The sequence below is a fragment of the Brienomyrus brachyistius genome, unplaced genomic scaffold (genome assembly GCF_023856365.1).
Source record: "Brienomyrus brachyistius isolate T26 unplaced genomic scaffold, BBRACH_0.4 scaffold36, whole genome shotgun sequence".
In the NCBI taxonomy this organism is placed as follows: domain Eukaryota; kingdom Metazoa; phylum Chordata; class Actinopteri; order Osteoglossiformes; family Mormyridae; genus Brienomyrus; species Brienomyrus brachyistius.
In genome coordinates this window covers 897,899-910,098 of record NW_026042311.1, presented here as the reverse complement: position 1 = coordinate 910,098, position 12,200 = coordinate 897,899, and the positions used below count along the sequence as shown (strand labels likewise).

The following is a 12,200-nucleotide window of genomic DNA, read 5'->3' as shown; positions in this document are numbered from 1 at the left end:
CAGGCAGTATTACATTTATAAAATTGATCTAGTGCCAAATTCCAAGGAGTCTGTGCCCCGTGTACGCCGTTATTGTTGTATTGTGTGAACTATAACATGTTACTTATTCAATAAGGAGTTTAACCCGGGAATTTAACTGGCAACGTTGCAATCAAAAATACACACAAGCAGTCATTTCCACGTTAGTATAGTGGTGAGTATCCCTGTCTGTCATGTGGGAGACTGGGGTTCAATTCCCAGATGGGGAGAATGCAAATCCTTTGTGGGCAGTGGTAGTTTAATGTTTAGGGAAGCATACTTGTAATTGAAAGATTGCAGGTTTGAATCCCTGACCTACAAAGCACCACTGCCCACAGAAAATACCACTGAGTACCCTGAGCAAGGTACTATTCCATGGGCACTGAATGAGCTGCCCCCTGCTACAGTATGTTACATATGGGCTAAACACAGAGGACACATTTCACTGTGGGGTGTGAACAATGATCACAGATCTCTAAATTCAAAGCTATAAAAAAATGTAATATGGCTTAAAAACACCAGGCCTAGTTTATTACTATAGTTTCCCATGCTCCATGTTTAAACAACACTGTATACCTGAGGCAAAATCATAATTGTAATAAGTGGTTAAATATTATTGCATATAATTGTGCTAATTTGCTTTATATTCAAAAATTCTAAATATTCTTTGACGTTAACTCCTTTCAATAACAGTTCATTGAATTATATTTAATGTGTAATTATGTTGAGGACTATTAAATCTTAGTGTGAAAGTGGGCAGATCACATTTGTTTTATAATTAGTTTTATTTGTAGACTATAATTTTACTGGGCAAGAAAAACATCTTCATATCATTCCAGAATCTATGGCAGTGTACTGCATTCATCAAAGAAAAAAATGCTGTTTTTCTTAATTAATGACATAATCATCCCATTTTTCTGAGCAATATATTTCTGTTTTTCTGAATTAATGACAGAACTACTCTATTTTTCAGGATGCATAGTCTGTGTAGTTTAATCTGCTTTTATATCCATCTTGTTTTGAGACATTGGGAAACATTAATGTTTTTAAGTAGTGTTGATATATTTTCATTAGATTGTCAACTTTGCACAGACACCTCAGGACCTTGGGTTTGTTTAGGCATAAAGCTCATTCTGACACATTGCAGTGTTTCTCCCGGATCAGTTGAAAGAGAATTTTGATGCATGTAAAATTCGGGCCAGCTTTGCTGTGCTTCAACCAGGGGTCTCCATCTCCGGTCCTAGGGAGCTACTATTCAGTAGGTTTTCTATCCTACCTGGTTTGTGATTAGCCACATCTGTTCCTGGTATGTAACTGAGAACAGGTGTGGCTCATCAGAAGCCAGGTAGGAAAGAAAACTTACTGGACAGTAACTCGATCTGTAGGACCGGAGTTCGAGACCCTTGCTCAAGACCATAGCAGACAATCGCTACAAATACTGGATCCTCACGGAGCGCAACTCAGGCGCCAGAATCGTATTCGGAGGTGTTTGTATCAGAATCCAGGCCCAGGTCATTAATTGAGAAAAACAGAAAAATATTACTCATAAAAATGGAACAATTATGTCATTAATTCTGAAAAACAGCCTTTTTCTCTGATGCATGCAATACAGAATAATGTAATGATATGCTTTTTGAGGTAAGATTACAGTTTACAATTAAAACTAACCAAACCAATATTTTTTCCAGCTTTATTTACTCAATGCAACCTATAACATCCAAGTGAAAGACATCACAGACATCACAGATATCACAGAGATCACAGACATCACAGACATCACAGACATCACAGACATCACAGACATCACAGATATCACAGACATCACAGATATCACAGCTACAGTTCTGAAGAATTGTAAAAAATAAAAAACAAGAAATACTGAGATTAATCAAGGATCACCCCCCTACTAAACAATATTTGTAAACTCAACCAGGTGTAAGTAACCACCATTTCCATTGCAGACCATGGATACTGGCTTCTACCTGTGATCAGTTGTAATCAGTGTGATTAGTAAAGCATAAAAACAGCTGTTCCTGGAACACTCCCCTGCTTGGTAGTGTAACTGACAGCAAACAACTGACTATGGATGGCAAGCCATTTTCAAAAGATCTCAGGGATAGAGTTTTGGACAGACAATGATAATCAAACAAGTACAAACTATTGCATATGAATTATGAACAATAGTTAGTCCAAAGAATGCAAAGTATTATACATGTCATAAACTGTTCTAAGTAAACCAAATAGACGATAAGTGATCCTGGCAGGAGACCAACACGTGAGTCCCGAGAGGGCAATGCGTGCTCTATCCCACGGCTGAGCTCCGGTCAACACTGAGATCTCCTCCTTCCTTTATACTACATCGGGAGCGGTACACCAGGCTCACCCCTCAGGTGATGCACGCTCTATCTCGCGGCTGAGCTCCGGTCAACACTGAGATCTCCTCCTTCCTTTATGCTACATCGGGAGCGGTACCCCAGGCTTACCCTTCAGGCGATGCACGCTCTATCCCGCGGCTGATCTCCGGTCAACACTGAGTTCTCCCCCCTCCTTTATACTACATCGGGAGCGGGATGCCAGGCTCACCCCTCAGGCGATGCGCGCTCCATCCCACGGCTGAGCTCTGGCCAACACTGAGATCTCCCCCTTCCTTAATACTAATTTTTGCACAGCATGCGGGCAGGGGACAACCTTGCCAGGTTCGCCCCTCCCGTCAGACTATGCGTTCTCAATTTTCCAATTTTGTCCAGGTAATGCTGCTTAGTGTTTCAAAAATAATAAGACCAGTTCCCATAATCAGCACGTTCCCCTCTTCCTGAGGATGAGGTCCCACACACCGATCGTTAGGTATGGTTTTAATCAGAAATAATAAGACAAGAGTCCTTGGTCAACACGTGGCAGAAAAAGAAAGTAAGCATCCTTATACAAAGTGAGCATCCCGTAAATCATAAATAACAAGACAAGCATCCTTGAACAGAATAAATATCCTAGGACAAGAATTTTTAGGATGAGATAAGCATCCTGGCTCTTTTAATGAGAAACAAGGTATTTTGTGAAAAACAAGTTATACAAGTGATCAGTATGAAAAAAAACATGTTTATGCAGTTCAACCTTGGCACAATATTATGGGTGAGTCATGGACGACGTATTTGAATCCCGGGGTGTTTAGTCCATACACGATCAGAATCAATTCATACCTCAATCCCCTCATAGAGGCCGGATGTGGTACTGTGGTCTGGAGAGGCAAAAAAGATCATCGTCATAGAACTTACGGTCCCATGGGAAGAGGGGTGTGAACAGGGGCCTCATGTATAAACAGTGCGTACGCACAAAAATGTTGCGTACGTCCGTTTCCACGCTCACTTCGAAATGTATAAAAACTAAACTTGGCATACCGCTACGCACATTCTCACGGCAGCTCCACACATGGCGTACGCACGTTTCTGCTCGGTTTTGTAAACGGACGGCTCCCAGTGGTAAGTCATTGCTACTGTGGTTTCCCTTTTTAAACTCACAATCATGACGCTGACTTTATCCAATACATCAACATTAATTGTATGTTGTTTACAAATGTACGGAACCTGATTTTTATTCTATTTGTAACAATAAAACGGTGCAGAAAATGACTGAACTATTATAACTACTGTACCATCGCAACTCTTGCATTATTGGAAGACGTAGCTTATGGAGGAATTAGAAGAAACCACGTATTCAGGGATCATAGTGATTTAGTCAACACCAAGTCGCGCCATGCCTGCTGTATGCTATGTATGCATAATCCGCTTGTCACCCAGATATATAAAATTTCCTTGCACTGTGGTTGAACAGGCAAACATTAAAGCGCAATTTGCAGCGATGTCAGGTTTTCCCAATGTAATCGGAGCCATCGACTACACTCACATTGCTATAAAAGAACCTTCAGAGAACGAACTTGCTTATGTAAATAGAAAGCACTTTCACTCTATCAATGTACAAATTGTGTGCGATTCGAACATGCGTCTCAGTAATGCAGGTGCATCTCCGCCATTAAATCTGAGGGGGCCATGTCCCCTTTACGTTTCATAATTATTCGTTTGGATCCTCCCACATTTAACATAAAATATTATTTTTATGCCAGAGTGTCCCCCCCCCACACTCAAAATGCTTCTGACGCCCCTGCATTAATGTTGTGGCTAGATGGCCTGGCTCAACCCATGATTCGTACATTCTCAGAAAGAGTAGTGATGGAAACAAATGTGCAAATGGGGTGGTACGTGATGGCTGGCTGCTCGGTAAGAAGATAGGCTATTTCCCATTTTATAATGTGGTCCAATATTGTAAGCTTTGTCTGATTTAACCATTTGACAGTTCCTTAGGGGACAGTGGGTGCCCACTGAAGTCGTGGCTTCTCACGCCGCTTGCAAACCCTCAGAATGAACGTTATAATGATGCGCCCCTTTGTCAGGCTTGGGCAGTGGCAGAGCGCACTGTATGGCAGCTTGAAGGCCGCTGGCGCTGCCTGGACAAGACCAGTGGGGTGCTACTATACAGTCCACAAGAAGTGTCGCATTGTACACGCATGTAGCGTGCAGCATAATCTAGCACAAAATCGTGGCTTGCCGGTATCTGAAGAGTTTAGGCAAGATGAACCAGAGCCACCAAATTTCCCGCCAAATGGAACAGCATTACAACTTCGTTTGAATGTAATAGCAAGAATGTAAAATGGGTAACCAAACACCGCATGTATTTTTTTAACTAATTCTTTTAATGTGCTGGTAATACCACACAGCGTATCATTTAGATGTTTTAATTCATTGGCAACACCTCTTACAGCATAGATTATTGCATTTTGTGACTGCAGCACAGCTTCAGCCAGCACACGGCTGGACGGTCGCCCCCCGGTTTCTGAGGCACGGGAATGTGTGCAGCCAGCGCCCAAAGATGTGCTCGGCACAGCAGCACCATCGCCGCCTATGTCGTCCTCGGCACTGGGGGCACCTCTTGTACTATTGTCTGTAAGAATAAACAAACAATAAACAAAAGTAACACCGCATATGCGCCCTACTTGTTATTCATAAACATGCAAGTAATTCAAACAAGTGTGATACGAGAAAAACTCACCCGCGCTGACATCGGCATCCCCTTCACCCGATAAAGTGAGAGACCGGGGATTCCGCTCCCTCCGCCTGTGCTGACATCGGCGTCCCGCTCACCGGATAAAGTGAGAGACCGGGGATTCCGCTCCCTCCGCCCGCGCTGACATCGGCGTCCCCCTCACCCGATAAAGTGAGAGACCGGGGATTCCGCTCCCTCCGCCTGTGCTGACATCGGCGTCCCCCTCACCTGATAAAGTGAGAGACCGGGGATTCCGCTCCCTCCGCCTGTGCTGACATCGGCGTCCCCCTCACCCGATAAAGTGAGAGACCGGGGATTCCGCTCCCTCCACCTGTGCTGTTAAAACTCTTACAATGAGCAGCCACTCGTTTTTCCATGTCGACTTTAATGTCGGACCACTTCTTTTTAATTTCGGTCACCATGAAAATAGATAAAAACACTTTTTTAAAGAAAAAACTGACTCTGCCACGTTCTGCCGCTCCGTCAACTTTAGTGCTGATGCCACTAATTAAACCACCAAATAATATCACTTTTCTTTTCACAATTTCTGTTAACATGACCTCCACTTCAAACTCGCTGAAATACTTATTTTTCCCACGTGGTTTATCCATTGTTGTTTAAGAAAAACAGAACAAAGCAGGTATTTATACAGATTTACATATGCAAATATGCATAATTATGGGTGGGTCGGGAGGGTGGCTGTGGGCTCGTTCGCGTACGTAAAATATCACGTTCACTGGGATTTATACAGGGAATGTGCGTCGATCTGTGCTTACGCACAGTTTTATGCATCTGGATTTTTTGTAGCTTACGCACATTCCTAGTTTTGTCCATACGCCATGTTTTAGTGTGAATTCTACGCACGTCGTTATACATGAGGCACCAGGCCTTTGAAAGGAAGAGCGATAAATACCAAGACCTTCTGCAGAGGGAAGGGATGACAGGCATAGCTGTTCCCCATTGAGGTCAGCTGTAGAGGATTCCCAGCATAGTCAATATGGAGAATGCTAACAGCCATAGGGATGGCAGGCATAGCTGTTCCCCATTGAGGTCAGCTGTAGAGGATTCACTGCACAGTCAGAATGGAGAATGCTAACAGCCATAGGGATGATAAGCATAGCTGTTCCCCATTGAAGTCGGCTGTAGAGGATTCCCTGCGCCGTCAGTATGGAGAATGCTCACAGCCATAGGAATGACAGGGATGGCTGTTCCCCATTGAGGTCAGCTGTAGAGGATTCCCAGCATAGTCAATATGGAGAATGCTAACAGACATAGGGATGACAGGGATTGCTGTTCCCCGTTGAGGTCGGCTGTAGAGGATTCCCTGCACAGTCAGAATGGAGAATGCTAACAGACATAGGGATGACAGGGATAGCTGTTCCCCGTTGAGGTCGGCTGTAGAGGATTCCCTGCACAGTCAGAATGGAGAATGCTAACAGACATAGGGATGACAGGGATAGCTGTTCCCGATTGAGGTCAGCTGTAGAGGATTCACTGCACAGTCAGAATGGAGAATGCTAACAGCCATAGGGATGATAAGCATAGCTGTTCCCCATTGAAGTCGGCTGTAGAGGATTCCCTGCGCCGTCAGTATGGAGAATGCTCACAGCCATAGGAATGACAGGGATGGCTGTTCCCCATTGAGGTCGGCTGTAGAGGATTCCCAGCATAGTCAATATGGAGAATGCTAACAGACATAGGGATGACAGGGATTGCTGTTCCCCGTTGAGGTCGGCTGTAGAGGATTCCCTGCACAGTCAGAATGGAGAATGCTAACAGACATAGGGATGACAGGGATTGCTGTTCCCCGTTGAGGTCGGCTGTAGAGGATTCCCTGCACAGTCAGAATGGAGAATGCTAACAGACATAGGGATGACAGGGATAGCTGTTCCCCGTTGAGGTCGGCTGTAGAGGATTCCCTGCACAGTCAGTATGGAGAATGCTCACAGACATAGGGATGACAGGGATAGCTGTTCCCCGTTGAGGTCGGCTGTAGAGGATTCCCTGCACAGTAAGAATGGAGAATGCTAACAGCCATAGGGATGACAGGGATAGCTGTTCCCCGTTGAGGTCGGCTGTAGAGGATTCCCTGCACAGTCAGAATGGAGAATGCTAACAGCCATAGGGATGACAGGGATAGCTGTTCCCCGTTGAGGTCGGCTGTAGAGGATTCCCTGAACAGTCAGTATAGAGAATGCTCACAGCCATAGGGATGACAGGGATTGCTGTTCCCCGTTGAGGTCGGCTGTAGAGGATTCCCTGCACAGTCAGTATGGAGAATGCTCACAGACATAGGGATGACAGGGATTGCTGTTCCCCGTTGAGGTTGGCTGTAGAGGATTCCCTGCACAGTCAGTATGGAGAATGCTCACAGACATAGGGATGACAGGGATAGCTGTTCCCCGTTGAGGTCGGCTGTAGAGGATTCCCTGCACAGTCAGTATGGAGAATGCTCACAGACATAGGGATGACAGGGATTGCTGTTCCCCGTTGAGGTCGGCTGTAGAGGATTCCCTGCACAGTCAGAATGGAGAATGCTCACAGACATAGGGATGACAGGGATTGCTGTTCCCCGTTGAGGTCGGCTGTAGAGGATTCCCTGCACAGTCAGTATGGAGAATGCTAACAGACATAGGGATGACAGGGATTGCTGTTCCCCGTTGAGGTCGGCTGTAGAGGATTCCCTGCACAGTCAGAATGGAGAATGCTCACAGACATAGGGATGACAGGGAAGGACAGAAAGGCAGCAGCTCACAGAATGGGGGGGGGGCAGCAGAAAGGGCTTCTTGCTGGTTATGGAGCAGGAGAGAGGAGGTAAGCTGGAAGCCAGGAGGGGAAGATGGGCAGTGACTTGGCCACCACTGCTGACCCACCATCAGGAGGGTGTTGTGGATAAGGGTCGAAACACCCAATGAACGATGGGTACTACCTGATGACATCAAACCCTCCTGGCCAAGGCTACATTCATTCAAGGTGAATGAAGGCAAGAAGCATCCTAGGATGTATATGCAATCTGCTAGGTGGATTTGAACAATCACAATTTCCCAGAATATCACAGGAACAGGGGTGGCACTTTCAATTACAAGTGTGTTTCCCAAACCATTAAGCAAGATTCTTTCTGAAAGTACTGCTGTCATTATATTATTCTGTGTTGTATTAATTTTACAACAAAAAAAAATCATCTCTCAGATGGGAGCTGTCCCCATTCTTCATGTAAGGGGCTCAAAGAGCTGTTTCATTCACAACTAACACTAGTCTGCGTGAGAGACAGAGAATGTGGAACTGATGCTTCATGATACATGATTCCACATCAAAACCTACCTGTTACACATGCACAATTTAAAGAGTCACCAGATCTTCAGAGTCGCTACTGAAGTTTTTTGTAAGGACTTTCCTTAGACCTGGCTAGTTTTTGGGTGGCATTTTACAGTTCCTTCAGTGTAGATAACCCTGCCTGCCCTGCAACTTTTGCAGCTTCCTTGGCTGCACGGTTGGTATCAATGCATGTTTCTCCAGCTTTGACTCCTGCCATCCCAACTCTTACTGCTCCTGCTATGAGCTATGACATAAACTCTATAGTTGTCAGCAGCTGTTTAATCTGAAAGCTGTTACTCCTGTACTCTTATTCATCCAGGTTTTCATCAAAGCTTGAAGGTCTTTCTGACCCTTGGCCTGGTTCCTGATCAGAGGGTCTTTGCTGTAATACCTGGTTCTTCAAGTCTTCAAGTATCTGAACAGCTTGTGATTCCCCAGCTTCTCTCTTCTCTATCATCATTTTATTTAGTTGTTCCAGGAGATCTGCAGACTGAGCATTTTTATCTTTGTTTTTGTTCCACCACTTACCGTCAATGACATGGACTCGGTCTTCACACTTATCAAAAAGTTCCTTCAGATCCTTGTTCTTCTCTACAAACTCTTTAATGCTCTTGTTTTTGTCAAGCTCATCACCATATGTGAAGAGGACAACCATGTGCTTCAGGGTTTCCTCCCCAAAGTACTGCAGTATCATCTTCACAGACACTTCCTCCTCTTTGGTGAATCTTCCCACTCTCAGCACTAAGGCGTGTGGACCAGGAGCACACTCAGTGAGACAGGATATTATGGAATACTTCAGATCTTTCTCATCCCTGTCTGGGTCAAAGATCCTTGGTGTGTCAGTTACTGTAAATTTCCAGCCATTTATGTTTTCTTCTTCTGTTTGACAATCTTTTGTTACACTGTTAGGATCAGAGGAAACTCCAAACTTCTCTTCCCCCAGGATAACATTTCCTGTGCTGATCTTCCCAGATCCTGTTTTTCCCAAAAGCACAATTCTTACTTCAGAAGGTGCTTTGGGAGAGAAACACAATATCAGTTACCATGAATGTTATAGATTTGTGTCAGTTTGACTGAAGACTCACAGCAATGTGCTACGATCAAGCCTGTCAGCAGGTGGCTGTATGTGGTTATAATGAACACAAACATGTGATATTGCTATGGAAATTCTCTAGCACAGGGGTGACCAATCTTATCCGCCGGTGTGGGTGCAGGTTTTTGGGATAACCTGTAAGTCAGCTGTTCAAACCCAGGTGTGAGGACTCTTCAGCCAATCACTCCTCTAATCAATAATATATTTAGGGAGTTGCAGCGAAAACCTGCACACACACACACCGGCCCTTTGCGGATAAGATTGGACACCCCTGCTCTAGCATGTCTTTAGCATCTCTTGCAATTACTTTGTGCTGTCAGCAGATGGCAGTGCAGAGCCACACAAAGCATGAGCGCATGGGGAAGACAGAGTGAGAGGTACATATTTGCAATAACTCCTTTCATCACTGAACACAGGTTTCCTTATTCTGTTTAGCCAATGAAAAACCTAATTTCTGTATTTGTTTTTACCTGGGGGCGGCATGGAGCTGCAGTGGTTAGCACTGTTGCCTCACACCTCTGGGACGTGGGTTCGAGTCTCCGCCTGGGTCACATGTGTGTGGAGTTTGCATGTTCTCCCCATGTCGTCGTGGGGTTTCCTCCGGGTACTCCGGTTTCCCCCCACAGTCCAAAAAATGCTGAGACTAATTGGACTTGCTACATTGCCCATAGGAATGCATGTGAGAGTGCATGGTGTGTGAGTGTGCCCTGCGATGGGCTGGCCCCCCATCCTGGGTTGTTCTCAGCCTTGTGCCCATTGCTTCTGGGATAGGCTCCGGACCCCCCGCGACCCAGTAGGATAAGCGGTTTGGAAAATGGATGGATGGATGGATGTTTTTACCTGAACAGAAAGGCACAGAAGCTCGGCTAAAATAATTGCAATTATCAGGTGGGATTCAGCTCTGCTGTTTCAGGGCAGGAAGTCATGCAGGAAGCCAGTGTGCAGGAAGTCATGCAGAAAGCAGCATGTCTATACCACCAACAATCACAGAGAAACAGAGAAACAGGATGTGCTGCAACTACACACAGCAAAGGCCTATATGGCTGTATGACTGAAGACCTATGATTTCAGTTTAGCTTTCCCACAAGTTAGCACTTAACACCGTAATTATGGCTGCTGATGCTGCTGTATGTGCCATTTTTACCTACCGTGCTTGTCCATTAATGTATCAGTGTACTCTTTGACACCTGCACTCTCTGCCTTCCTTCCCACACGTCTGGAGGGTGCCCGAGGGGGCACCTTCTGAGCTGCCATCAGGGTCTACAGAAGGGTGTCATCACAGATGTGACCTGCGATCTATGACGATGTCGGTGCAGCTTCCATCCTGCCACCCGACACAGGCCTATGTGGAGGACTGTCTCACTGATGGACTTTAACTAGGACCGGATCACAGTTTACACCTTGCTCTTAGCAAACAATCCGGCTACTTCTCTACCCTCGTCCAGTAATGTTAGCATGGCCAGGGGGGTGGGGCTGCCAGTTGACGTTGGACCCCCCAGAGGTTTTTTTTCTCCCCACTTGGGAGTTTTTGGTTCCTCTCCTCCGCTGTCATCTGACTTTCTCTTTCATTTTTCCATTTTCACTGTTTCTGTGTTCTGTCGTTATCTCTGTTAAGGATGTTCCGCAACACACTCCTGTAAAGCGCATTGGGGCAACTTTGTTGTGAAAAGCGCTATATAAAAATAAATTGAATTGAATTGAAAAGTGTCCTTTACAGCCAGCAGAGCCCTTCAGAGTAAGACCCTCAGTCACACCTCCACCTCAGAGATTCATCAGCTGGTCTGAGTCCGGCTCACTGGATGTCAGTGTAGCTGATGCCCCAGTTACAGAATCTCTGACCATCAGTCTACGTGCTTCAGAGAGAGACAGACAGCAGAGCAGAAAAGCCAGTGTGGTAACTGACTCACCAGCCATGCTTTCCTATAGGTTGGTGTCCGAAGCTGCTTTGCACTGAGCGCCTATAACTGCAAGTGAATAAACGTGAAGGTTATGGTCTGTTTAAGACAAAAAGCCAGAGAACAAATAGGACAATTTGACTGGGCTGATTCACATAGAGCCTCACAATAGCAAAAACCTAGTAATGATTGTGGTAAAATTCATATATGTCAAACTTCTTCAAAAATTGTGCTGCAATATGTTAAAAATAATTTTAACTAAAATACTGTGTAATTTACAGATTATGTGAGCTCACTGCAAATATTTATACAACACAAAAACATTACAGTTTTTCTCAATTGCTTTGGCACATTTTTCGAAACAGTCTTAACATTCTCTAAACTGTGAGTGCAAATGTCACAACTGTTTGCAGGAACTTCAAAACTTTATAGCATGTCTGCAAAATGTAGTTACTCACCCAAAACATTTAATTCATGCTTCAAAACCTAGTTATTGTGTCAATAATTTGGCCAAGGCCACCAAAATCTAAAGTATTTTTGTCATTGTGTGAGCCACACTGGTCAAAATGTTTAGTTGTTTTTTCACCACAACAGTCAACCATGAAAATTAAGGGTTTAAACAAAAATCTCATATTTGTTGAGAAAAGTCAATAGTATGTAGAAAAGAAAAGAAAAAATCTATGAACATTTGTATTTGTACAGTGTTTATTTTTGTACTTCACGTGTATATACACAATACAAGTGTATTACAGTTTCTCTCCATTGGTTTGGCTCATTTCTTGAAACAG

General features: G+C 44.6%; 2 protein-coding genes and 1 long non-coding RNA gene across 5 annotated transcripts in view; 1 reads left to right on the top strand and 2 right to left on the bottom strand.

Moving 5' to 3' along the window:
- Positions 1–12,200, bottom strand: part of LOC125721931 (NACHT, LRR and PYD domains-containing protein 12-like) — a 263,381-nt gene that overhangs the window by 27,193 nt on the left and 223,988 nt on the right. The window lies entirely within an intron of this gene.
- On the top strand, positions 6,819–7,763 carry LOC125721973 (uncharacterized). 3 transcript variants are annotated; one of them, XR_007386024.1, is made up of 4 exons: positions 6,819–6,924; positions 7,010–7,094; positions 7,435–7,604; positions 7,690–7,763. It is a non-coding gene; the product is annotated as an uncharacterized LOC125721973 (long non-coding RNA). The 3 variants fall into 3 exon arrangements; XR_007386025.1 differs by having other exon boundaries at positions 7,350–7,604; XR_007386026.1 differs by having other exon boundaries at positions 7,010–7,179; positions 7,350–7,604.
- On the bottom strand, positions 8,686–11,663 carry LOC125721956 (GTPase IMAP family member 5-like). The gene is made up of 2 exons (XM_048998194.1): positions 11,425–11,663; positions 8,686–9,438 (listed from the first exon to the last, which is right to left on the bottom strand). Exons 1-2 carry the CDS (start codon positions 11,429–11,431, stop codon positions 8,732–8,734), a joined length of 714 nt encoding a protein of 237 aa, XP_048854151.1. The 5' UTR covers positions 11,432–11,663; the 3' UTR covers positions 8,686–8,731.